This window comes from Lepidochelys kempii, chromosome 2, assembly GCF_965140285.1.
Source record: "Lepidochelys kempii isolate rLepKem1 chromosome 2, rLepKem1.hap1, whole genome shotgun sequence".
NCBI classification, from domain to species: Eukaryota; Metazoa; Chordata; order Testudines; family Cheloniidae; genus Lepidochelys; species Lepidochelys kempii.
In genome coordinates, this window is record NC_136381.1 from 158,457,625 (window position 1) to 158,485,589 (window position 27,965).

The window sequence follows — 27,965 nt, forward strand, 5'->3', positions numbered from 1 at the left end:
TGACTATCTATATACAGAGTACATGTCAGATTCACTAATGCTTTGGGTACATATTAACAACAGTAAGATCCCTGATGGGCATCAGGCCAAGAGTCCAACTCTGCTGTCCCGTTGTCTGAGCTTATTCATTTTATTACACTTTGGTTTTGTCTAGCTGTGCAGCTGAGGCAAGTGCTGATGGGAATGTGTTTCCTACTATCACTGTGACTGCAGTGTACTGGTGATCTGTGATAAATCAGGACAAACAAAATAAAGCCCCATATAAAGGAATGCCATGCCAAAACACACCAATAAAATATACATATTTGCAAGATGGCTTCTTCCCAGCCATCATTTTCATTTCTGTATGAATCCAGGGGAAAAAAAACATTTTGGAAGCTCCACTTTACAAGATAGTAGGGGAAAAAGGCCCCAAATATCTTTCAACAAAATTATTTGAGAAATAAATGCTCCAGAAGCCTCATTCTTGCTGCTGTTACCAATGTTTTCTGTAATGTTGGCCTATCTCCACATCAAAACCAAGCCCCAAAGTCGCACTGTAGAACATCTTATTGTGTACTAGTAGCTGAAAGCCCATCCTGTCTCCCCAGTGTAATTGGTAAAGTCATAAGTATAAAAAAGCTGCAAACTTGAATGATGTTTGGGATTATTGTGTTTGCTGGTTGTGGCATTGTGTGGGTGGGTGGGTTAATTTGTGAGGGGGGTTGTATTGTTTTGGGAGAATTGTGTTGATTTGTGCGGATGGCAGTTGGACCAAGTAATCCACCATCTGTGCAGTCTCCCTCATACAATCAATGAAATTGTTCCATGCAAACTCACTGTAGAGTAAGGGTGGTGATTGGTTGAGCTACCTCTGATCTCGCAATGGTCTGACTCTTGGCATAGCCCAGCTCATGCCTTACTGTAGCTGTATACTGCACAGGTATAATTCATAAAGTCAAAATGGCTGAAAACTTAAAAAGTGGACAATAGCAGACCAGGAATCCCGGTGATGCTCGAACCTGGTGATATTCTGAACAGAGAGCCCTGAACCGCACTTGCAGCAGTTTCCATCATTTCAGTGACTCAACAGACATTTCAGGTGTGTTGGGTTTGTTTGCAGGGAGGGGAGGGGAGAAGTGTATACATTGGTTTATTCAATATCTAACAAAAAGTTTACATAATTTTTAAGGCCACCTCCACTATGTTGTTGTTATGTTGCACGTCCTCATCAAAGGTCGTTAGTCTAAAGCAAAACATAATTTGGAAACATTCAGCTTCACTATTTAATTGGTGATGGGGGCACGTTGCTCTCAGTGGTGGAGGGGCCTTGACATTGGAGTCTGTATCTGCCTTTGGTGTACTAAAACCTGAGTGTGTTGACCTTTAGGACAAAGTGAAAGTAGTGCTTTTCTTCTCTCAGCTCTCTTGACAAAGGGGGTACATATTTGAGTTGTGTTGTATTTAATGGAAGTTGTTTGTCTGCTAATGTGACCAGATAGACTGGTCACATTTCTTCTAACAAAACTATTTTGTGGAGAAATCTCCTTATTTTTCTTTATTAAACAAAACAAAGTTGTCCTCCATTAATTTTTTCCCTTATTTAAAAAAGAAATGGAAAATAACTTTTGGGGTATTTTGGAGGGGTGGGGTGGAGAGATAGAGGGTTGTGAATTTTTTTCTGTTCTGTTTAGGTTTTTATACTGCACTTATTGCTGTAGTATCTGAGCACCTTCCAGTAGTGCATCTAGCAGTGTGATTACACATCGGTCGTGGTGTTTGTTCTCTCATCGGCTCCCCAGAGGGAGAAGCGTGTGTGATGGAGTGTCTTGGTTTGATAGGGTGTTGTTATTCTTAAGTGTACCTGTTGCTATGTGTTTATAGTAGAGAAGGCAGGTGGGGAGATCGTGATGGTCCTTTAGTTCCTGGGAGAGTTCATCCCAGGAACTGAGACGACCCCTAGAGAAGGTTCTGCACAGAAAAGCTTTCCTCTTGTTGTTGAGAGTTCCATTGTACCAGAGGAGAGTAACTGTCAGTTACGGCCGGCAGTCTTGTAGATATCCTGAGCCCACACTATGGCGCTTTGAAGATAAGGACTGAGACCTTGAACTTGATTAGAAATGCTCTGGGAAGCCAGTGTAGAGGGCGGGTCTGGTATGCTGTCAGTCACCTGTGCACTGCAGCATTTTGTGCTGGCTGAAGTTTCCTAAGGGCTGAAGGTATATTGCATTGCTGAAATCTATCCAAGAGGTGGGTTTTTTTGGTGATTTTTATCATTTTTATTCCCAATGTTATCAAAATTATTATCAACACTGGTTTGCTGAAAAGTGGGTTTAGATAAAAAAAATGTTTGATTTTTTTTAAGTCTTTCAAAAACTGCAAACAGAAACAACTTTGAAATTATGAAATCTTTCGTGAATTATTTTTTTAGATTTTTTTTTTACCAGAATGTGTTTCATGTCAAGAATCCTTTGTACTGTAAGTTTTTGTAAATCAAGAAAGAAACCTAAAAGACAGCAAACAATTGCTTGTTAACTATTCTCTTTTGTCCTGAAGGGGGCTTTGTCTCAAAGAAAGCACTTTCTTTCCCCTAACATGCACTGGACCGCACAAAAATAGTACTGGCACTTTGTCTTTAAAATACGGAATAAACAATTACTAATTCTGCAGCACCCGCATAAGAGAGGTGAGCAGTATTATTGGACATTGATCATCTTAGTGCCAGGTGCATCAACTGACCACACCAAAGATGTCACACCTTCTCTGTCTTCTGCCACAATGCAAAAACCACAGAGGTGTAAACTGGGGGTTTGTATTTTTTCTCTTCTCCTCTGACTTAACTATAAATCTACAAAGCTAAATTGTCCAAGATGGCCACTATCTCACCTCCGCTTCTGGTCACAAATGAAGTTCTCATGATCCCGCATGGCTTTGTGAAACACCTTTTTCTCTCCTTTCACCCCGACTGTTGAGTAAAAGCCAGTAAAAAAATATTTCTTGCCCAAAAATGTGGTTTTTCGTGGTACCACCCCCGCCTTTTGCCCAGTAGCCAGAGCACTCACCCAGGACGTGGGAAACTGAGGTTCTCCTAGTCTCATGTGGAGCAGGGATTTGAACCCAGGTCACCTATCTCCCAGGAGACTACCCTAACCATTGGGCGATAGGATATTCTCTCTAAATCTGTTCTGCTGAAGCTTTTCCACTTTTTAAAAAATAATTATGTATTAGGCCAGAAAGAGTGTGACTCCATCGCCTGATGGGTAGGGCACTTATCTGGATATTCATTGGAGTAGGGACATGAATCCAGATGTTCCACCCTTCCCACCCCAAATAGGAAGCCGCTTTTGAAAATTCATGCCCAAAACCATTCTGTACTCCAATTTGTAACTAATGAAGTCATTACATCCAGTGCCACAAAACTAACATTTCTCATTTATTTTTGGTCTGTTAAAAGGCATCACTACTCTGCAGTTCCGATATCAACAGTAGTTAATGATTTATAACGTTAAAAGTAGTTTTCTTTTCAATGAAAAGTATTTTCTTGTGTTGTCTTTCTCCCAATAGAAAACCATTTCATCTCCAACTGTATCACGACTTACAGACACGACAAAATTCACTGGTTCCCACAAAGAGAGGTTTGATCCAAGTGGGAAAGGAAGAGGCAAAGCAGGACGAGAAGACCTGGTTGATGCGTCGGGCTATGTGCCTGGGTACAAGCACGCAGGCACATATGATCATAAAGTACAAGGAAGCAAGTAAGCCTGGGGGGGTTAAAAAGAGAGAATATACCTGTAAGAATGATGTAGATGAATCCCACATGTTTCAGTTATCATGAATGTGAAGACTATGTTGGCGAGAAGTGTTTTCAGGAACTGGAACTGATTTCAACATCCGCTGAGATACTTGCAAGCACAGCAACACTTCATTACATTCCTCATGCTTACATTGGCAAAAATATCAAATACAAAGTTGTTGAGCTTTAGACAAGAAACCAAATGCAAGGGCTGTTCTACCACACTTAGTCAATACTGGTAAAAGATCTCAAACATTCCTAAATGTCCAGTTCTTTCTTGGGTATAGAAGAAAACCACTCTCCAGATAGTTGAAAAGAGGGTCACTGTAAATTTTCCTGTGATAGCAGCCTTTCCAAAGAGCACCCCAATATTTATGTAGTTTGATTTGAATACTTATTTATTTGAAAGATGTCTTAAAGAGGATCCAGCTCTGTCCTCAAAGACAAAAATTCAGTATTGTACTAGTGGGAAGTAAATGGTTGTAATATAACAGGTTGCTATCCTGAAAAGAAATAGATTTTCCTAGACCACTGGTGAACAACGAAAGACTTATTCCTCCTTGCTGAGACTATTTAGGTTCCAATGTATTTGTCAGCAGAAAGATGTGGAAGATACTAGCCTTCGTCTCTTTACCCCCCAAAGCCCAGGACTTCTCAAAACCAATACTGTACTTCCTGCAAGTTACCGCATGTATTGGTAGCATGGTTCTAACTGAAACCACAGGACATAAAAGGCGCTAATGTACTAACATGATCTATGGAGGAGCTAGATATATTGCTAAAGAAGTCGTGATAGAAATATTAATCTTGGTTGCAATCTGGTTTTTGGTCTGCACAGGGCAAGTGAAGGGGGCATTAAGATGATGGATTATACGTTTTAAACTTTATGTTAAGTGTGAACTAAACACCACTGATCAGAGTTTCATTGAGCTAGGCACATATTCTCATGCACATGTACACACATACACAGGCACATGCTCCTTTTTAAGTTGTGACTGCGTTAAGGAAGGTCTGGGACAGCTCTGCAATACAGAAGTTCAAGTAAGGACAACTAAATTATCACCACAAAATAGTAATTTGTTAGTCCTTTATTTTACAGTTAGGTGCGTCTCACCCCCTCTAAAGATATATTACGAACGTTAGCTACATTATTTGTTAAGTGTTCTATGTTTGAAGCTAGGGGCTCTCTTCTCCTCTTATTTGGACTGTCCAGTGTAAGTCAGGAATAATTCCTTGAAGGCAATCAATTTCCACTGGTTTAGAGCTGCTGTAAGAGGAGAATCAGGACCACAGTCTTAATGATCTAACAAACTGGCCACAAGTATCCCATATATGGCCACCATAACAAGTGGTATTAATTGATAAATCACTGAAAAAAACCTCACTCATTTGATATTGCTTAAAAAGTAAGGAGAAATATCCATACAGAAAAAGTGCAGGGGCTCATTAGCTGATCTCTATATCCTACATGTGGTTATTGATATTCCACAAAGCAGAATAAGCACCACAATGTATAATATAAAATGATAAAGGAGGACTTTTAGTTGGGTATTTGATTACAACCATTTAAAATTCTGCTTTGCTTTCTATTAACTGAAGTTCAAGCATTAACTTTATAACTCCAGATAGTACAGGGTAATCACTTCTGTTGCCTCTCTGCCACCATCTGTGTCAGGGTTCTAATGTACACCGAACAGGTAGCGTTAGTGAGCTACTTATATACAGTAAGCAGTAACATATGCTAGTTTTTCATGCAGGCCAATACCCTGTATTTGGCACATATCCAGACACTGAACACAGGTTCTCATCCTTTGAACAGACGGTCTTTTATATTCTGCTGACTTTCTATAGAACTCTTTTTTGTAACTTTGCCACCACTGACCTTTCAAACCAACACATGAACGTGAAACCAAAATAACAATAAATAAAGAGAAGAAGTCCCTCATGGGCTTGGAATTTTTTGTTTGTTTGTTTGTTTGATTATATGTTTCAGAGTAACAGCCGTGTTAGTCTGTATTCACAAAAAGAAAAGGAGTACTTGTGGCACCTTAGAGACTAACCAATTTATTTGAGCATGAGCTAGCTCACGAAAGCTCATGCTCAAATAAATTGGTTAGTCTCTAAGGTGCCACAAGTACTCCTTTTCTTTTTGTTTGATTATAGTTTGTTTTGATTTTGGTTTTCAGGAGAGAGGGAAGTCTGCGCAACCCAGTGCATGCTTTTAAAAGGTCTTGTTTGTGTGTTTTCCGCTTTAAGCCCTCCTTGGTGGCTCTGGTTACCTGACACAATTTTACAGATACACCAGGACTGTCAGTGTGTGGAAGTACTTGTTTGTGAAGCCTTTCCAAGCGTTTCAAAGTTATCCACTTTTCCTGAACCATCCAGTTCCTGGAAAAGGAAAGGTTATCCATTTACACATCATACTGGCTACCTGCCTTCCCCTTCAAGGAGAAGTAACAGCATAAACCCACTTTCAGATATTTGTTATGGCCAATTAATTCCAGAAAAGCAGTAGAACACAGAGTAACTGGTAAAGTGTAGACTAGAGAACACATTCCTTCCTGAAATGTCCTATAAAGCTTCAAATCAGGATAGTGCTCAAGGACAGTCATTTTATTGCAACGGATGTGTAACAAACCTTGAATTATTTGTAAAACACTATCAAAGCTGAATATCGCAAAGATCACATTAGCGCTGTCAATTCATTTCAGTTAACTCATGCGATTAACCCCCCAAAATTATTGTGATTAAAAAAATTAATTGCGATTAATCACACTGTTAAACAATAGAATACTAACTGAAATTTATTAAATATTTTTGGATGTTTTTCTACATTTTCAAATATAGTGATTTCTATTACAACACGGAATACAAAATGTACATTGCTCACTTTGTTATTTTTGATTACAAACATTTGCACTGTAAAAATTATAAAATAGTATTTTTCAATTCACTTCATACAAGTACTGTAGTGCAATCTCATTAATCGTGGAAGTGTAACTCACAAATGTAGATTTTTTTTTTTTGGTTACATAACTGCTCTCAAAACAAAACAATGTAAAACTTTAGAGCCAACACATCCACTCAGTCCTACTTCAGCCAATTGCTCAGACAAACAAGTTTGTTTACATTTATGGGAAATACTGCTGCTCGCTTCTTGTTTACAATGTCACCTGAAAGTGAGAACAGGCATTCGCATGTCACTTTTGTAGCCAGCGTTGCAAGGTATTTACGTGCCAGATATGCTAAACATTCGGATGCCCCTTCATGCTTTGGCCACCATTCTAGAGGACATGCTTCCATGCTGATGACGTTTGTTAAAAAAATGCATTAATTAAATTTGTGACTGAACTCCTTGAGGGAGAATGGTATGTCTCCTGCTCTGTTTTACCCGCATTCTGCCATATCTTTCATGTTATAGCTGTCTCGGATGATGACCCAGCACATATTCATTTTAAGAACACTTTCACAGCAGATTTGACAAAACGCAAAGAAGGTACCAATGTGAGTTATCTAAAAATAGCTACAGGACTATACTCAAGGTTTAAGAATCTGAAATGCCATCCAAAATCTGAGAGGGACAAGGTGTGGACCGTGCTTTCACAAGTCTTAAAAGAGCAACACTCAGATGTGGAAGCTACAGAACCCGAACCACCAAAAAAGAAAATCAACCTTCTACTGGTGGCATCTGACTCAGATGATGAAAATGAACATGCATCGGTCTGCACCGCTTTGGATCATTATCAAGCAGAACCCGTCATCGGCATCGACGCATGTCCTCTGGAATGGTGGTTGAAGCATGAAGGGACATATAAATCTTTAGTGCATCTGGCACGGAAATATCTTGCTACAACAGTGCCATGCGAACACCGGTTCTCACTTTCAGGTGACATTGAAAACAAGAAGCAGGCAGCATCATCTCCTGCAAATATAAACAAATTTGTTTGTCTGAGTGATTGGCTGAAGTAGAACTGAGTGGACTTGTAGGCTCTAAAGTTTTACATTGTTTTATTTTTGAGTGCAGTTATTTTTTGTACATAATTCTACATTTGTAAGTTCAACTTTCATGATAAAGAGATTGCTCTATAGCACTTGTATGAGGTAAATTTAAAAAATGCTATTTCTCTTGTTTTTTACAATGCAAATATTTGTAATCAAAAATAAATATAAGGTGAGCACTGTACACTTGGTATTCTGTGTTTGTAATTGAAATCAATATATTTGAAAATGTAGAAAACATCCCTAAATATTTAATGAAATGGTATCCTATTATTAAAAGCATGATTAATCGCGATAATTTTTTTTTAATCACTTGACAGCCCTAGTTCACATGGCTGTTGAGAGCCTGACCTGAAGCCGATGGGATCTGCATCAAGCCCAAATTGAAGGCCAAGTCCTGCAAGTTGCTGAGCCCCATCAACTCCTGTTGACTTGACTGTTCATCACTAGGAAGTTGCCTCAGCTAGTGTGACAGGCTGTACCCACCTCCTGCAGGGTGAGGTGTAGGAGCTATTGCATCTTTGAAATGCTGCGGATCCCACAGAGTGTCAAGGCTTCAAAGAGCACTGCTGTGCTCTACTGCTGCCCAAATGTGGCAGGGCACAGCAGTGAAGAGATTTAAAGTTGTGGCTCTGGGTGTTTGAGAAGCCTCACAACCTAAGGGTCTGACTGTGTGCAGGAGTTCCATGTCTGGAGTGTGTGTAGGTCCTGACCCTAAGGCTAGTGGGTGCAGGTCCAGTTACATGATGAAAAGGAACAGACCTATTGCACTACTCCTTGTTGCATAGACAAGCTTGATAGCACCAACAACACTATTGCTATAGTTACTGCACACTACTTCTGGCTTACAAATAGGCTTGGCAGAATTTGATTTTTATTTTTTTCTAATTTCATCAGATATCAATATTTATTTTAAAGCATCCCTCTCCCCCCAATTTTTATTGATTTTAAATTTTCCCAGTTGGGGGTGGTCAGACCATTATTTAATGACAGTTGATGTTGCAAGTCAAAAAAGTTAGCTTTGCAACCATTAAAACACAAATTGTAAACATCATATGTCATAATACGCAAAGTAAATATCCTTAAATCAAATTCTAGTAAGTTCTCAAGCAGCATTTTTCTTACGTTGCCTATTGATAAATGTTGATGATTATCTATGGCAATATTTTCTGTTGGTTTGTTTGTGTGCAGTAAAATGGATGTTTACCAACATTTAAAGATAAAACTTGAATCCTTCCAACCCTACCAAAAGTTCCTACCAAAAGAAACATGCTCTATAAGGGCCTTATCCAAAGAGCACTGAAGTCAATGGAAAGTCTCCTATTCACTTCAATGGGCTTTGGATCAGGCCTTAAGAAAATAACACCAACAGCAACATTATCGGTTGACAGAAGCATTTCTATATTTCCTATTAAAATGTTAAATGGATATTTATTTTAATATTTTTTCCAATTGTCAATTTTTAAAAGCCAAATAGAACAGGTGAAGAAAAGTTACTTTGAAATGAGGGTGAAGAGGGAGGATAGTAGGAAAGAAAATCTTTTGTGATCAGTCTTTTCTCTGCTGCTAACTGGAGGTGAGAACACAACAAAAGAGTGACACTTACTTTCTGAGATTCAGTGTCTGCCTAGCCCTTACAGGCTGGGAAGGATGCAAAGAGCCTGCCCCTTGTGTAGCCTGCATGAGGGCTAGGCAGTGGCAGCCCCTGCACTTGGAGAGCAGGGTGTGCGGAGGATAACAGCCACATGTGTAGGAGGCAGCAGGCTGCACCCCATTAAGCGGTGTAGAAGTAGGTGTGCTTCTATTGTACACCATTACTCTAGGCTGGGTAAATGGCGTGGTCCCTAGGCAGGATCTGTGTACATTGCAGGTTTTCTGCTTGTGATCTTTTTCCATGCATCTAAGTCTGTTACATCTGACTGCATTCTTGTCAGTTTGATTTGAAGCACCCAATGCTTCTCAATTCACACACACACACACACACACACACAAGTCACTGTACAAATCTTGCAGTCCTCATCTTTTGTTTTCATTTATAATTTGATTTTGCATCCTTTGAAGCTCATAGTATTGAAACATGACAAGATACTTCAAATGTGGTATTGCAGATATCAAAATCTATATTTTAAAAACAAATCGAACACAATTAATTTAAAAATAAATTCCATTCATAGGTGTAGTCTGGGGGGACCAGGGGACGTTATCCCCCTTCCCCCCCGAAAACTGCAAGCCTGGGGCAGGCACTGTTGGCCTGACTGGAGGTGCCCCTCCCCACCCCCAAATACAGAAGTCATAATATGCTTATGATTACGTTAACACCAAGGCAGGGCCCAGTCCTGCAAAGCCTTACACATGTGCTTAACTTTACACCCTGAGTGCAAAGTTAAGCACATGCATTATGAGTCTTTGCAGGATCAGGGCCCAAGAAATTAAAGTGCTGACTGGGGGAAACAAATGGATTTTTAAAAAGTGAAGTGACACAAAAATCAGATTTGATTCTTGCTTTAGTGCTAGTTTAATAAATTATTTTGAGTACATGATGTGCTTTAATGTTTAGTCAGTGTAGTTCTCTCACGCTTTAGGATTTTTCCCCAGTAATCACATTTATATAGAGCATTCAGTAATGGACGTTTTTGTCCTTTTATTTATGGCCACGGAAGCTCTAACAACAGCCTTAAAATAACGCATGCATTTAAAAGGGCAATTTTGCTTTAACAGCTCTTCTGCATGAGCTATTACATGATGAATTCTAATAAAATATTTTTAGGAGTTCAGATTAAGTAAATATTTTACGCGGGGGAGACTGGCCAGGATAAAGCCACCAGATTTAATATTTGCAGTTCACCAAAATTTCCTAGTAACTGTGTGGTTTCAGTAAGAGATTTATTGCTGGTTTTCTGTTTGGTATCTTCAAACTCAAAAGCCTCTTCAAAGTTCATAGTTTTCAGAAGCTTAGGGATTCCCATCTGAAGATATTTTTGGCTAAAGCATGGCACCGGCGCATGCTATTGATCTATGTCAACAAGAAAACGTGCTGGGGTTATAGGAGGCCTAAACCTTCAATAAATATTTTGAACCATGCTTGGTTTTTTTCCTCCGCTCACTCTATTCACTTTTTTTTAATTTACAGCACCTGACATTTCATTTCATGCTTCAGATCTACCAGTAATTTTTACTGACTTGGTTCGCGGTGCTGGGTGTACCCCCATATACTTGACCCTTCCCCAAACATCTTAAAACTAATTTGAAAACCAATTTTTATTTCTTTTAGGCTATTAACTATTACAAACTAAAGTTTGATTCTTTGTGCCTCCGTGTGCAATGCCATATTGCTTGATATTTAAAGCATAACCCTGCCTTACAGTGATGTATGGATGTACTTGTTGGGGGCATCTATCTGTGTCCTGTTTGTAATCATGAAGAGGTGTTCTCTGCCCTCCATTGGCCAAGAAACAAACCATTTTGAACTCATAATAAGGAGAAAATGTAATGTGTTGCATGCATTAGCACATGCCCTCCAAACTATTAGCCTTGAGTGTGTGCCAAAGTAACCACACCTTTTTGTACAGCAAACTGGAAGTACTTTACGTACCCTGCCAATTGCTCAGTAGTGAGTAATATAATACCCAAGATTTGTACATGTTTGTTAGCAGGTGTGTATGTGTGTGTACCGACGCTGTAGATGTAACTAGTATTTGTGCCATATGCGTGCTGATCCAAAACTTAAAGCTACCAGGGCCAAATCCTGGCCCTTCCACAAAACCGGACCAGAGCTGTGTGGCTCTAATGCTGCAAAGCCCTCTCCATACAATGGAGGACAGAAATCCCTGTCAGGGCAGCTCTATAGCTCCTGCACAGAAGTCTAACCCGTTCCTGGTTCTGGAGGGCAGCGTCCACAACTCTGTCCCTCGCTGAACTACGTTGCAGGGCAGCTACAGAGTAGAGGGGGGTAACATCACAGGAGCACGCCTCCCTGATGTTCCACCAGGAAAGGAAATAGCTATCAGTCAGGGCGAGGACAATAGGTCACCAGAATGGATGCCCTCACATGCCCGCCAGGCAACATTTTACAATTATCCATGGCAGGGAGTCCCAATTCATACCCTGAGCTCTTTGGCCTCATGCACTTTTGCAGCCCTTTTTCGTTAGGCGGGTATGTAGTTACTGTACAGACCACTACACCAGGCCAGCCATCCTCAGCAACAATCAGGTCAGTGCAGAGCCCATGTATTTCTGGGGGGGAAAGGACTAAAAATGTGTCCTTTTATTCCTGTGGAACTGGGCCTAAGGTGTTGGCCCATAATGATTACACAAGCCCAAAAAGTAAAAATATGAAACATCAGTGCAGAGAGCTCAAATGTGCATTAAACTCCTAATAAATGCTACAAGCCACGTAATCAAACTGGGTGCCTCAGTTGGACACCTAAATAAATCCCACATTGGCACTTGATGCCCACATGACCATTGGAGCACCCAAATATTTGAAAATAGGGCCTAGGCTGTTTTCATATTTTTATCCATAAAGGCAGCAAGAGACACTCTACTACCATCACAATCACCTGCTAGATCCCCAAAGCAATGGGAATATAAGAAGGAAGCTCTTGAAATGTTGCCTTTCAAACTAGTGATGGGGTAGCCTCCGAAGGTTTGGATGCACTGCAGACAGAACCTCCGTTGCCCAAGAACTGATCATGAGATCAGGAGCCGTGGGGATACTGCAAGGACAGCTGTTTTTTCATAGTTTTCCAATATTTCCTCATCTATATTGCACTGAAGCAAGAGAGGTGGATTTCAAAACAAGGTAAAAAGACAAGTTTAATTTTAGTTTTTGTTAACGTTGGAAAAAAAGGATTGGAATTAATTTGGGGTTTGGATTAGCTCTTATTTCATTCAAACTACCTTACCCCACATAAGCAGGAAAGGGGAAGTGGATTTTTGCTGTAACACAAGGCAATTTGATTAAAAATAAGGAAAATAGTGAGTGCATTTGCTGGATATTGACACATGCATGGTGGTATTGAAGTGTTCTAATGCCGCTCTGAAATGGATATTATACTGTACCACCTTTTCTCATGCATACAGATCTATTTGGGCAAATGTAAACAGTATACAAACAAATGCCAAGATTATCCAAAGTTGGTGTCTAAAGTTAAGCTCCTAAATTCCTATTTAAGTATCCAAATAACTGGCCTGATTTTGAAAAGTGCTGATCATCCAGCACTCTCCACTGAAGTCAATCACTCATCAGGTGATGAGTTAATTTTTGAAATACATGTATAAGCATCTGTTAACTTCCTGAATAACTGAAAAGTACATGGCACTTGAAGGAAGCCGTTTTCATTGTACTGTTAATTTTTTTCTGAATATATGTTTTAAAGAGACCCATCACTCAGTGGTTATTTCAGCCAGTGTTCTTAATAATGCATGCTCAAGATTCAATTACTTTTGATTTTTAGTGCCACATGAATAAAGTTATATTCAAATTAACTAAAAATACAGCCTTGAAAAAATATACTCACATGCCTCACATAACTCTCCATTTTAACTAGGAGTTATTCTACGGATGGTTTAAAAAAACGAGGCAAGACAGAAGGGTGATCTACTCCCAGATGATGGTGCATTATTTCAGGTTCCAGTTTACAGTAGATGAATTTGTGTTGGTATTTGCTCAAGTGCTATTTTAAACATATGAAATAGTTCAGCATGGGCTCGGTTAAAGACTGTTGGTGTTAATGCAGTCATCAAATACAGCCTTTTATTTTTCTGTGGTAAATTATTCTTACTAACTATATAAAGGCCTTGTGTAAAAGCCTGGACACACACAGAAGAGCTTAAAGCTGTTGACAAAGTACAGTCACTAAGCAGTGAATTACATGAAGTTACAAAGTCAAAAACAACAACAAATTATAGTGTGTAACATGAGAGTGTTTTTCTCTGTGCTGGCTTCAGAATATATTCGCCTCAGCAGACAAATCCACCGGGAGGTTTTCCCCCATACTGCCAATAGTATAAAGTGGTTTGTTTGGCTCGAAATGCTGCAGATTAAAAAAATGGTCGATGATGGGTATATAGGTTGAGGTTTATCCTCATCAAGATTTAATCATGTCATAAATTTAAACATCACCGGAAAAATATATATTTATACAGAGGAATATTTTTTGAATTCAGTTTCTGGATGTTTATCATTCATTTTCAGCCATAGCCATTTATTTATGCATATTATCCTTTGCTCTTTAATTACATCTTTTATCTGTCTCATCCTGTTCCAATATACACATCTGATTTGGCTTATATTGTCTCAGATCTACATATGTCTGGATGTGCTTACTGTCAGGACCTGCCCACTGGTGTGGAAGGAGAATTGCTTTGGCTAGAGTAGTAGCCGCAATCTGTGTCAGATAGTTGTTTGCAACATGGAGATAGGTCTTATTCTCATCTTCCTTGGAGCCCTGTAAAGCCTGATAAATAGCTAAAATTAATCTGATCATTTCTTGTTCCTTTTTATGTCTTTCATCTTGGCCCAGAAAACCAGGAAGCTGCTGTGTGCTTATGATTACCTTATAGTCAATGTTTAGTATTGCAAACATTAACATTCATCTGTACTAGCATACTGTGTCCACTGTGAAATTTTCAACATTGTAAAAAACTAAGATCATTTAACCTTACAAGTTTACTTTTTTCTGACTAATTTATCACTGATTTTTTTTCATTATTGCAAATGAACAATTTGAGTGTAGCATCTCTTAATGTTTACTGTAGTGGCTAAACATACTGCAGTATTTCACCTCTTGATGAAGGGAGCCATGCATTTTTCATTGCAGAACACACCGGGTGGAATGCTGGCCCCATTGAAGTCAATGGCAAAAGCCCCATTGACTTCAATGGGGACAGGATTTCATCCGCTGGCTTTAATGGCAGGAAAGATGAACCCACCAGTGAGCCAAGGGGTTAATAGCTATGACAGAGGTTATGAGGGAGCACATCAGTAATTCTCTGTTCCCAGATCTTAGTTTCATTTCAACTACTATTCAGTCTAACAAAAAAAATAAAGACAGACACTTGAAAGGGAATCGTATACTACTAGTTTGTACTAGGTTTTTTTCAGGAAAAAGGAAACAAATATATATATATGCAATATATTTTTACACTGTTTAATAATGCTATAAAGTATTAAATATATCACTTTATCAGTGTGAATGTTAAAATAATGACAATGTTGTGGATGTTTAAACCTTTTAAAGTTGTCCGGCTGATTTCTAAAACCACGTTAACCATGGACAAGCTACTTTGTCAAGTAAACAACATTATTCCTGATGTTTAGAGGAAAAGTTCAAGTATGGCAGTAGTCTGTTTAGCACTGTAAAAGCTTGTTTTGAAAACTTTTAGTAAACTTCATATTGTGTATGCCATTGTTTCTTAGGAGTATAGCTTTTCATAATGTATGCTACTGCTGCTGATTGTATAAAATTGTATCTTAAGGCGGTTAAGTGATCAATAAATCTGTTAATACATGTTAGCCTCTTGTTTCCATAAAGTAAATGACACTAACCATTAGTTAAACTGTCTGTTACAAGTCATTTTGTAATTTAGCTGTTAAGGTAACTGCAATAAACTACCGTTAAAAACACTTCACTGACTGACACCCCCACTTCTAGCTTTGAAAGACACATTTCCATTCAGCCTTAGTTAACCCCATCTGTCAAAAGGGGGATCATTATTCCTATTTATTTATCTTACTCGTGGTGATGTGAAGATAAGTTAATGATTGCAAAGTGCTGTGAAAATGAAAAGTGATGCTTAGTGTAAGAGCTAAGCAATATTATGATACTAGGACTATATAATGAGCATTCTCGAGTTCTGAAAATATAAAAATGAATACAAGTTCATTGTGAACAGAAGTTTGGATAGTCACAGTACTTAAACTGGGCTCTGATCTCAAGCTCCTAGGCTGCTACTCTACTGTTGACAGAAAGCATTGTGACAATAAATGCTTTACTCCCAGGAAGAGCCGTCAATAAATATAATCCCTTCTGGAAAAGCAAACGCATTCCTTTCCTGGCGGAGCAAATGGCCTCTGGAGAAAGTAACTGTCCTGCCTGTTGGATGATTGGGCAGATGTAACTATCAATGGTGCATTTGCTCACCCTCAATGACTTTTGAACCTTGCAACATCTTGTTTTATTATTTTAAACAAAAAAAGAAGACTGTACTCAATAAGGTTTTTAACTTAATCACAGACCCTTTATCCATAAGTATAAATATTCCTCAGTGCCTCAGAGCTGTATGATAAAAAGTAATAGAATGAAGCTATTTCATCAGAACATACACTAAAATAGTATTAACAATTAGCAGATAATATCACAATAACTTTGTGCTGTTAAAGAGCTGTAGAAGTACTATGTTGGAAGCTGTACATGGTACTTTCCTACTTTATCACAATACTACTATCAAACTGATTGAACATGTTATAGTGCAACATACCACCGAACTGTCCCATACATACTATTTGCACTCACTCACTCACTCAACACACCTATGGAAATGTCTTTGGCTAAAATCTGAGAAGTAGAACTGAAAACCTCCGATGACCTTCATTTCTCCATAGAGGCCTCCGCCTGTAGCCAACACGACTGCCTCAAAGAACTCTGTTATTTGTGAAGTTGTGATCCCTGAGCATGTGTGGTAGGTCACCCGAACAGCAGCAATCAAATAAAACATGATTTTTTGGAGCTTTTTTAAAATTTTTTTTTAATAGGTCAGTTTTTTAAACTCAAAAACCTCTAAAGAAAGGGTGTTTTACAGTCCACTATTCTACTTTACTGGGAACCTAGAAATTAAGGTTAGGGTTTTCAAAGGAGTCCAACTGAGCTGAGTGTCCAAATCCCACAGAATTTCAAGAGAATGACCTGCAGCTATTTCCTTTGGGCTTTTTTGACTGACACAATGAGCCTGGGATTTCCAGTGACATAAACGCAGCCTCTTGAAATGGGTATTTGTGTAATTCCATGTATATATCTTTGTACACACAGTATATGTATGCTGTCTATGCAACATAGTATTATTTAATTAAAATATGTAAAATTATCTTGGCCAGATTCTCTGTGCTCTAGCTTCTGTGAGCTGCATCAGAGAGGGGGGTCTGTCAGAGAGCTGGTTATGGCTCTATGATTATCCCCCTGACTCCAGCCCCAAGTACATCTTAGAGCAAGCTGGGGGCTAAGCCAAACCACACCTGGTAGCTCCAGTGCTCTAGGGTCCATTTGCCAATTCATTTTCAGAGCGCATTATGTTCTGGTCCCTCTGCCTGCCCCACCATGCCCCTACTGTACCGGGGTTGTGGGTAGGAAGACAGAGGTGCTAGCTGTGCTGGATCTAAGACTGAAGAGGATCCCCCACACTTGCTGTACCCCTGCCAAGAGATTTGCATTGGAGTAGGACTTAGACTCTGACTCCTTAATTAGCCTGATACTGAAAAATCAACTCAAGTTCATTATGGCAGCGGTTCTCAAACTTTATTGCACCATGACCCCCTTCCTACAACAAAAATTACTCCACAAGGGGGTGACCTGAGCCTGCCCAAGCCCCACTACCCCCAGTTGGTGGGGGAAGGACCAAAGCTGAAGCCCGAGGGCTTCTGCCCTGGGTGGTGGGACTCAGGCTTTGACTTCAGCCCCAGGCAGTTGGGCCTGGGCCCCGGAGTCCAGCACGTCTAACACCAATCTTGGCCACCCCATTAAAACAGGATCATAACCACTTTGGGGTCCCGACCCACAGTTTGAGAATCCCTGCATTATGGTGCACCAATCTGGTTGAGATACAGATTGTATAATCCTGAGATGTGTATATGAGACTGTCATTATCTGAGACTGAAGGCTCTAAAACTAGCCAAACATCTTTTAAGTGGTTATGCTAACAGCATAGTAACCACAGCCCCAATTCACCAAAGCACGTGTGCGCTTAACTTAAAGCATGTTCGTAACTCCATCTCTAGTCAGCAAAGCACTTAAGCATAGGCAGGTTCCAGATCTCAGGAGGGAATGCTAGACAGAGGCTCTGTGCTCTGGGACCCGAAGACTGAGGCAATGACGGGCCTCCAGGCGTTTAAAATACCTGGGAATCCAGAGGTTGGGTTCCTTCGCAGCAGATTAGGGGTTAGCCAGCAAAGGAAGCCTGCCTGGGTCTGTGGCAAAAGCATTAAGCCAGATCCTGCCCTCTTGTACAGCTTTACAAACACTAGAACTTCAGTGGGATTGTGCAGGCGTAACTGAGAATTTGGCCAGCACAGACTATTTCCTTCACAACTAACTAACTACATAAATATTTCTGTTTGCCTGCTAATTAAATACTGATAAGGCAAAAGTGGTGTGTACTGTTTATGTATCCAAGGCAATGTGGCAATAGAAGCTCACTCTTAGAAAAATGAGAACGTTTCAGTGCTAAATGGCCTTCATAAGTGAGGTATTTTTATACAGCACAGAGCAAATAAGCCCAAACGAAGTCCACACTGCCATTCCTAGTCAAAGGGCATTTGGTGCCTGTAGTGAGGCCGGGGGGGGGGGGGGGGGCCCTCCCAAGGACCCAGAGTGAGAGGGCCCCTGCCCTGAGTCACTACAGGGCCAAAATGTGCTTGTATGTGCTTGTATCTGATAAGAAGCAAATGCTGTGTGTTATCTGAAAGCTGATTTAGCAAACTAGCTCCTTTGCTAGAGCCCAGTCATCTTTTGAGCTCAGCTGCTGGTTTATTTATAGTCAGCTTAGCATGCCTAGAACATGTAGGGGTTACCCGGTTGGTGTATTTGTATGGAATCATTTAAAAGTAGGCTGGTGCTGTAGTACACCTGCCTCCATTTCCAGACAATTTGGACTATTCAGTGAAAGCTTCTCCCATTAATGTGATTTGTGCTTGTGAGTTTCTGCAGCCACGAAAACATTATGCACATAGCACATTTTTGGCGGTTTGTTTTTCCACAATGTAAAATGAGTTAGTGTACAAAACTTGCCACCACAGCTGGTATACAAGCTTCTGCACTAACTGCAAATACAAAAAATCATTCAACATCAAAGGATGCTGCAAGCACAAACACAAAGGTAACATCGTCGTTGTTACTGTAGCTGGAACACTTTGGGCAAGTGTACCTAACGCCCCCGGTCCGCTGCACCTTCTTGTTTGTCCATTTGTATATCCCTGGTCTAGTTCCCCAAATCAGTCCATGGAGTTATGAAATTACATAGATGAGATGGACAAGACCAATTTCCTTTCCTAAGCCATGAAATGATAGCAGTAAATAGTGCTTATGCTACATCTCACCCTGGCTTAGATGCTGATTCTTATTTTTCTGTTTGTTTTCATACCATTAACATATGTCTTCATGACACAGGTACCCTAAGTGATCAGCACTTGAGTCTGAGGCCCCGAGTTAGTGTAGCCCAGGCGTGAGCAGCCACAATGCAAAGCCATACCTCAGTTACTCTGTCATCAATGATGCTGCACTTCTCCATTTGGCACTAGAGCTTCTGGGGGCATATCCCATGGTTCTTTATGCTGCAGTAAGTGCTAGGATTCTTTCCTAGTGAATTATGGGCAAGCTTGTTTGTCCTTCTGGGCATATGGGGGGGAATTGTGGGAAGGCAGTGGAGGACTCTCAGTGCTGAAGTGAGTCAGTTTGTATGCTCACAGCAAAGTCAGCTGGTTACCACTCAGAATGAAAGCAGGCTCTAACCCATACTCCCAGCTGTGCCTGAATGCAAGCACCACTAAATTCAGGTGAGATGTTTGGGTCTGTGGATGAGAGGGGGCTACAGGGGCAACACGTGACTAAGAACCTGAGCTCACTGTACTGTGAGGACATACCCTCAGACGACAGGGGCAATTTCTATGCTTTGAGACTTCTTTTCTTCCCTAGTTTCTCTTTTGCTCCTGTTCACTTTTTGTGCTTTTCCTTTCCTCCCTCTGCCCTTATTTATGGTAATTGAAATGACTTCTGTTTACTTCAGTTTCTTATATTCACAATCCTTTTCACCCAGCTAGAAACCCAAGTCCCTTTCCCTCTCTAACAGCAACCATCACTGGGAGCTTACAAACAGGGTTTTGGCTAATTTATTGCAAATGTGTTTACATCACTCTCATGGATAACCCCTCCTTCTTCAAGCTCTGTCCATTGTAAGAGTGAGCTCCTTGGCCTTACCTCTGCCATTTAGGGTGTAAATATTATGCTAATATTAAGGTGGAAATTTGCACCAGGAAAAAGTAATGATCTGCTGGCTTTACATTATGTGCACAATCTCTTAGTATTTACAATGTATTTATACAATACTATGCATTATGGAGTATCACCAAAGACTTTATCATTTATATTTATGCTGTGTTATTGGAGCTGTGTTGCTCCCAGGATATTAGAGAGACAAGGTGGGTGAGGCAATATATTTTATTGGTCCAACTTCCGTTGGTGAGAGAGACAAATCATTTACAGGAGTCACTTCAGCCACCATTGAAATTGGTCTATGGGGGTGGAAAACAGTACATAGCAACACTACACATCCATTTAAAACAGAAAGTGAAGCATACTGTAACCAAAGGAGATGCAAGGGGAATTGTCCTGATGGACAGAATGGACAATGATTCAAACTGGATTTAACAAGGAGGCTGGGGCTAACACTTCAACCCTTGCATAAAAAGGTTCATAGTATCTACAGTGAGAGTAAGCTGGCAGGATATTGGAAAGGAAGCTTCATTCCCGTTAGAGGCGCTATTAATGTTATGCTAACACAGAGGTTCAGGACCAGCCAAGGGGAAAGGGCAACTTTCTGAATCACCTACAGCCTTTCTTGCAGCATGGGCATGTTGGCAACTTTTTTTTTTTTTTTAAATTGAGGGGTCGGGGAGAAGCTAGAGGTTTTTAAAACAAACAAACAAAAACCAGCTGTTTAATGAATAGTTTTGTACCATGACTAAATCGGTCCAAATTTTAATAAAATTACATAAATGAGCTTCTGTTCCAAGCTCAACGTTTCATTCCTTTATTAACCCGATCCCACAGCCTAGCTGTCTATATCCAGGCAGCGTCATTGGAATTTGTTCCACAGCTTCTATCTAAATAGGAACTAGACCCAACCCTGCTTATCATATTCAGACTGGCCATGAATCGTGCCAGTCATGACCCAGTGACAGCCCACATGATGAATATGATTAATGAGAGCTTAAGTTACCATGAATGTACAGGCGACTGCTATTAGTACATAGGTATGATTTTTGTTTTAGGTTTGTTTATGTATTAAGTTCCTTGGAAAGAGTCCAAAAAGGAAAAGCATATATAGCGGTCTCCTGGGAACTGGCACATTCAAATGTTAAATATTAATTAAAAATACCGGTCCTGATTATTACATAATTTACAATCTCTTACTTATGGGAAGTCTCAAGTACAAGAATCCTTTTGACTAATCCAACTACAAAAAAACCCTTCATTTTTTAAAGTTACATGTACACTTTTAATATTGCTTAACTCAAGAATAGCTGTTAGTAAAAGTGACTTGTATTTACTATGTATCAGAACTGAGTAATTAGTAGGAGATCAAATAATTTCAATTTCTTTTATTAGAAAAAGATAACGAGAAAAATATTCAAGAAAGTTATGAATCAGACTACAGTAAAAAACAGATTATACCTGATCCATTTATATTGCAGAAGAGAGTAAGCTGCATCACATATTAACTGCTAATTATTTTTTAAAAATCCGACAAGATTATTTACTGCACATTTGACAGGGGAATTTTCTGCTGACTAGAGTCCACCCTCTTTGTGCTGCCTGAGAGTCCAGAGAGGGTGGGTCTCAGTAGAGAATGTGACTCTTACTGTTCTTGTAGGTGAAAGAGTACAGCTCATACTCAGTAAGGTTATGGAGAGTAAAATAAAAGCTTTAGACAATAATGGCTGTATAGGGAAAATGTTTGATAGTGTTATTTGTAATGGAATAACTAAAGTAACTATCAATCACACATAGGCCAAAGGACTATCACAGATACATTCTTTGTAAAGTTTCACCTCTTGTTACAGGTGCTCATCCACAGTGAAATTGAAAGAGCAAGCAGTAAATATTTTCTTTCCCTAAAATGTTTCCCTTCTAAACCATGTTTAATATTACATTTGATAATATGGACGGCAGTACCCAGTGCATAAGTACAGATCAGTGCTATAATTCAACTTATGTTACACTACATTTATATATAAAAAATATGTGCTATGTCCTTCTGAACTAACTCAGCCATTGGCACTTATGGCCCTGATTTCAAGATAATAGTTCTAATTTTGAACTCACATTTAGCTTTAGGTAGCTCTGACTTCTGGACTGAAAGTGCTCAACCAAAATTTCTGACTGGGTTTAAACTGCCCTCATGCACATCCATGTTTCTGTAAAAAAGAAAGTGAAGATTTGTTCTGGAAAGTCTCTGCTGAACAATTTCTATGCACAAAGACAGAAAAACAATTTTGAATAAATAAAAGGTATCAAAGACATCAGCTCATGGTGTAGTCGTAAATGTTTGCTATCACCTCTTATAAATCATTTTACAACAAATTTCCTTGTATTGTCACTAACACCTGCTGTTGTCCATGTTGCTATGAGGATGTTTATCCATTGTTTTTTTTAACTGATTGTAATTCCAGTGGAGCTGCTCAACTTCAGTCCTGTGTCGGGTACGCGTCTCTGCTAATTCTTGCAGGAGATGCTCATTGGTAGAAACCAAAGTTCTGCAAATAAACAATCCAAACAACTAATTGTGCTTATTATTTCAACCATTTTACTTCTTTTAACTTCCTTTCACGTTTCTATTGGGTGCTACTATTTCTTTGTAATTCTACTACAGAATAAACTATTGTGGCTATTTTTTTCCCACTTTGAATGTGGAAAAGAAGAGAGACATCAATGAGAGATTTTTAGGAATAATTTATGACCAAGTAAACATTCCCTACTGGAAAGAATAGTCTCAATAATACATTTCAAATAGAAGTGCTCTCCATATGAACAAGTTTGCCTTCACTGGGCCAAATCCTCAGCTGATGTAAAATTGTATTTTACATTACTGAAGCTCTGGCCAACTAGTTTTTAGCCACTGAAACAACTATAAAATAAGCTGTTGTGTTAATTCTGAAATCCTTATAACTGCCAAGATATAGACATACTGTATGATGTTATCTTATTATGGTAACCCTCCCCCTTCAGAGTCACAGCACAGACTCTCACCCCATATGTTTAGGACACAGATGGGCAAGACCAAGGTTGCTTTTGTTTTTCCAAATCCAAAATTGGGATTTACATTCCATTTTATCTGAAGCTGAAGATTTCCCCCCTAGTTTTGTCCCATCTCCAGACCATGCTGAAAGGAAGTTATATAAAGCAGCCTTTCAGACATTTACTGACACTGATCCTAAGAACAAGTGCCAAAAATTATAAGTCATATGAAAACAAAGTTTATAAGGGGAACTTCTTCTAGCATCTCCCCAAAACAGAGAGACAGAGAGCAACTTACTAAAGCACAAAAACACAACAAAAAGGGACTGGGGTCATGCCCCTTCTATCCTTTCACCAGATGAGTAATTCTATAACTGGACAGAAACATTAATTTCTTATTAGTAGATCACATATCATGTATTACAAGTTTATAATATAAAACTGTTAGCTATATTACAGATCATAAAAAGATGACCATTTAGTGGCCAGTAGAACTTGTTTCAGGTGATTTATACTGGGGACAAAGGTCAGTACCAGAAAATGCCAGAATTGGCTCCTAGCCAGAGTTTCACCATCAGCCCCTGGAGTCCATAGTCCATCCACCGCAAACAGAGTGGATAGGTGTATTTTCTTTAGTGTTGGCTTGAGTTCATCACGATTCTGGGAGTTGATGTTTTTTAGATTATCACACCGGGACATTCTGACTCCAGCAAGTTGTGGTTAACAGGAAAGCTCTATAGGCTGCTGAAGAAGATTCAAATCCTTTGTGAGGGATGCTACAGCCGCATCAATAGAATGTAGAATAGCAGGGCCTGCTTAAAGTGAGTTGTTTCTATGAGACCCTGTGGGATTTTTGCCACAGTATCTGCCACTGGTTATCTTACCATTGGGCAGAAGGCCTACATTACACTGAAATAAATTGGTTGTTTCAGTCCATCTCCTCAAATAGCATGTAACTATATCACAAAAAAACACATAGTACTCAACCCCTCTTTGCTGACTGTTTTGGCAGACAGGGCAATGTTTAAATGGGCATGGAGACTAAGATATTCTCTGCTCCTACGAGATGATCCCGCCAGAATATGGCTGAAACTTATTTACTCGATTTAGAAAATCGGCCATCTAATCCCCAGGGTACTGTTCAAACATAACACATTAGTAGGCCAGTGTGTGTGGCACTTGGCACTGCCAATACCTCTGCTGCTATCTCTTCTGGGGATAAACAGCGTACTTCAGATTCTAGTTCTCCCAATTTGAAAGAGCACCACTATTCACTTAATTAAAATAAAACAGACAGCAATATTTACACCTTCGTAAAACACGTCTATAGTATAGTCTCTCTTGTACACCCCCTCTCCAGTGAGTCAGCCCAAGTCATGGGTCGCCTTTGTGCATTGAAACTGGAGGCAGCTCAAGCTGTTGCTTAGCAACCCATCTGCTCTGTCCTGTCTTCTTCTTGCTGCCCAGCTATTTTCCACCAGTGGGAGGGCCAGCCTCAATTTCTCCCTCTCAGCTCCTGTCTTTAAATACAAATTTAGTTTTTTTCCCCCAAGAGGTATGTGTGCAGAACACCAACATTCCAGCTCAATTATACAGGACCTAGAAGAAAATCCATCATCCGTTTTCCACCCCCCCCCTTCCACACAAAATGCCTAAGATCTAGCACATTCACACCTCACTAGCAAAATGGATGTAGTGCTGCATCAGAGAGGCACACAAGGCCTCTAACCAACTAATTCCAGGGGGTATCACAGCACACTGTACCAGTATCAATGGGCAGATTGATCATCACAAGATGGCTAAAGGAACAAGTAGAGAATGCACTTGCATTCCCAGAAGAAATCTGAAAAGCAACAACAAGGTCATCCCTGTGTACTTTTATAAAACATTACAAGATAGACTTCAATCCCCCCCAGAGAGCCCTCCTCTGGTAGAAGCATACTTCAGGCAGCGGTCCTTATATAGGCCCAGGTCCTGCTTTCCATAGGGGGGAGGAATTCTATATTTTGGGGGCTGATTCAGCCTAGCATTTCAATTTTAATGCCAGGCTAGCTCAATTAATTGACTTACACTAGTGTTAAGAAACACAGTGTTAATTCAGGCCCGTTATTCCCCTCTTTCCCCCTGCCCATCTCAATTTGTTGCTGCTTGTTACTTCCCAATATTATGTACTGGTGGAGATGCCATGAAGCAGAATGGAAAATTTGTTATCTGATCATTTTCCTTCTGTAATTAACATTTTAATTCATCCGCCCCACCCTCCTCCAGGATAGTAAGTTATTGAAGTTTCAATTGAGTATAAATCTATGCAGTTTAAAATTTGAAAAAACAAACGAAATGTTTAAAATGTTGCTCCTGATTTAGTTGTATAGTTTGTCAATTTAAGAGGTAGAGAGCTGGCTGAGCAGACTGGTTGCTAAGCATCATCTTGTGCTACCAGAATCTAGAGACAACTCAGTACTATGGACTAAAAATTTTACTATGGAGCAGTAAGGAAATCATCAATTAAACTTTCACTTGTTCATTAAATACTGAGACTAAAAGGCCTACTATGTTTACATTTGAAATACACTGAACATCTTCCACTCATAGTAAACATTTAACTGAGAAGCTCTGGTACTTTAATACAGAATTAATTTAAAATTTCGAAGTATTCAATATGCCAAGGATCTGGGTTTCTTATGTCATTTCTTTTATTTCTGACCAGGACCTTCAATATACCTATGACTTTCCTGCAACATCTCAGTGAGCTCCTGAATCTGATCATAGTGCTGAAGACGCTGTTTCAAGTTGATGTTTTCACTTCTTAACTGTTGATTCTCCTTTTGCAGATCTAAAATTCAAAGAGACAAAATATCTTAAGGAGGCTATATCTCTTGATGAAAATTCAACCTAACCTCAGAGGGGTAAATATTGCACAGTAGCATAAAATAAGACTGAATATCCATCCCTTGGATGAGACCTACAGTTGACAGCCTGACCTTTTGTGCCAGTTAAAGATCCCAAAATATTCTTCATGGGCCTGAAGTCATGTCAATAACAGGCTTTCCACTGATTTCAGTGCAGTTGGGTCGATCTCCAAAATTAAGGGCATTAAAGCCAGTGCCCTGGCCAAATTTAACTTACATTTTAACTATAAACCTCCCCTTGCAGTTTCCATCTGGCTGGCCCCTGTGAATGAAGCAGGTCCAGCTCCCTTGTGCCAGAGCAAGTGTTCCCATTTTGCCAATTAGGAGGGTAAGGCAGCTATAAAGGATCAGAGAGAGAGCTGATGAATCAGAAGCTGTGAAGATGAGGGTAGGTGAGGATTGCCTGGCGGTGAGGAAGAAGGCAGGTAAGCTGCTGCAGACTGTACATTTGGGGGCTGGGAGAAGGCTGAAGGCCAAGAGAACAGCAAGAGGGATTTGCTGGGTCTTGGTGGGAAGATGAGGAGAAGGAGAAGAATAAGCAGAAGCAGCCTGCTGGCTCAAGCCAGAGAGCTGGAGCCAAGGGCTGGAGAAGGTTGAAGACAAGGGAGCAGATTACCTGCTGACATCTCCAGACCTACATAGCTGGACCCAGAAGAAAAATGAGTAACTCAACCAGAGGTTAGGGGTCTATTACAGGAGTGGGTGGATGAGGTTCTGTAGCCTACAATGTACAGAAGGTCAGACTAGATCATCATGATTGTGTGAGGGATGCTCCCTGGCAAGGAAGCTCCCAGCAGAGAGGCTGTGGGAGTTCCACCAGCTCTCCCTAGAAGGCACTACAGTTGAAAGGGTTATGGGGCGGCCTGGTGTAAGGTCAGGAGAGAATGGCACTGGAGAGCTGGGACATAGTGAGGGATGCTGGACCGGTATGTTGCAAGTACTGTTTTTGACTATGGTGGGAAAATATGGACTATGGCTGTGGGACATCTGTTATAATTTATGTTTGTGGGACTTTGGGAATAAGTGACCCCACAAGGGCTATTATTACAATTGGGATGATGCACTGAACTATTTCTGGGGAGTCTGAAGAAAGGAAACTTAGGCAGCTGCCTGTCATGCTGTGGCCTGCAGCAAGATGGTGCTCAGGCAGGACTGCCCTATGACACCATTGTAAGTTGTATTTTCACCATCTGTTTTAAACTGTTTATAGTAGTATAATATAGTAGCTTGTTAAGTTTGTAAAGTGCTTTGGGATCTTCCAGGCTGAAAGGTGCTATATTAATATAAGAGTATTATGAACTTCAGACACATTTTTATTTCCCTAAGCCAAAGTAATGTCTTCTGGTTAGCACCCCAAAATCTTCAGGCTCCAAAATGCCAATACAATGCATTATATTGGTGGGAGGAGGGGAAGAGGATCAGGAAACCTTATTTTTATAGTTTTAGAGCTAGCGACGATGAGCCTTATTTACTGCAGATCCCTCTTCTTTACAGATAAGGTGAATGCTGGCAGTGGCCATTCCATAGTTAACTTGGAAGCTAGCCTAACTTACTCCTGCCTCCCAAAATAAACTTATCTTTCTGTGATTTTGAAGAGTTATATGGCACAGGGGACCTGTTTGAAAGTCAACATTTGGGAGATCCAGACTTTTTGTGGATGTGTGTCTGAGTGAAAGTACAATTTTTCTAATGGAGGTACAATTTTGGAGAGTGCTTTTTAGCTGGACTCTGCTGTTTAGCTCTCAAGGTCCCTTCCAGCCCTACATATCTATGATTCTCTGAAACACGCTTTCAGATTTTTTTTTTTTTTAAACTGAGTAGGGCTTTGTTTTTTGGAGGTGGATAGGTGGGCGTTCAAGTAAATTGTTTCCTGCTCTTCGATACTGAAATAATTAAATAGTAAAAGTATCTAGATGAAAAAAAGTATGAGAAATGTATTGAATACTAAGGTTCAGTAACGCACCAAATAATTTTAAAAAAGGACTCTGTCAATCATTTTAGACCTAAAATGCAGGTACCATAAAAATCTAAAGGGACAACTTAATAAATTACCATTGGTGT

The 27,965-nt window shown here is 39.9% G+C and overlaps 2 protein-coding genes across 14 annotated transcripts in view; one reads left to right on the forward strand and one right to left on the reverse strand.

The window, feature by feature from the left end:
- The window catches only part of TPPP (tubulin polymerization promoting protein), a 109,734-nt gene extending 94,447 nt beyond the window's left edge, over window positions 1–15,287 (forward strand). For 4 of the 6 annotated variants that reach the window (XM_073332593.2, XM_073332591.2, XM_073332588.1 and 1 more), the window contains 2 exons: window positions 3,544–3,734; window positions 13,321–15,287. In XM_073332593.2, coding sequence (XP_073188694.1) covers window positions 3,544–3,734; window positions 13,321–13,369 — 240 coding nt within the window. In that variant the 3' untranslated portion in view covers window positions 13,370–15,287. Of the gene's footprint in view, window positions 1–3,543; window positions 5,734–8,091 lie in introns of those variants that run through there. The other 2 variants (XM_073332590.2, XM_073332594.2) reach the window with 2 other exon arrangements.
- Window positions 1–27,965, reverse strand: part of CEP72 (centrosomal protein 72) — a 79,577-nt gene that overhangs the window by 8,148 nt on the left and 43,464 nt on the right. The window contains exons 13-15 of one of the 8 annotated variants that reach the window (XM_073332581.2): window positions 25,717–25,828; window positions 22,317–22,514; window positions 22,119–22,175 (exon numbers count right to left, since the gene is read on the reverse strand). In XM_073332581.2, coding sequence (XP_073188682.2) covers window positions 22,358–22,514; window positions 25,717–25,828 — 269 coding nt within the window. In that variant the 3' untranslated portion in view covers window positions 22,119–22,175; window positions 22,317–22,357. Of the gene's footprint in view, window positions 1–19,560; window positions 23,737–25,716; window positions 25,829–27,965 lie in introns of those variants that run through there. The other 7 variants (XM_073332584.2, XM_073332586.2, XM_073332583.2 and 4 more) reach the window with 7 other exon arrangements.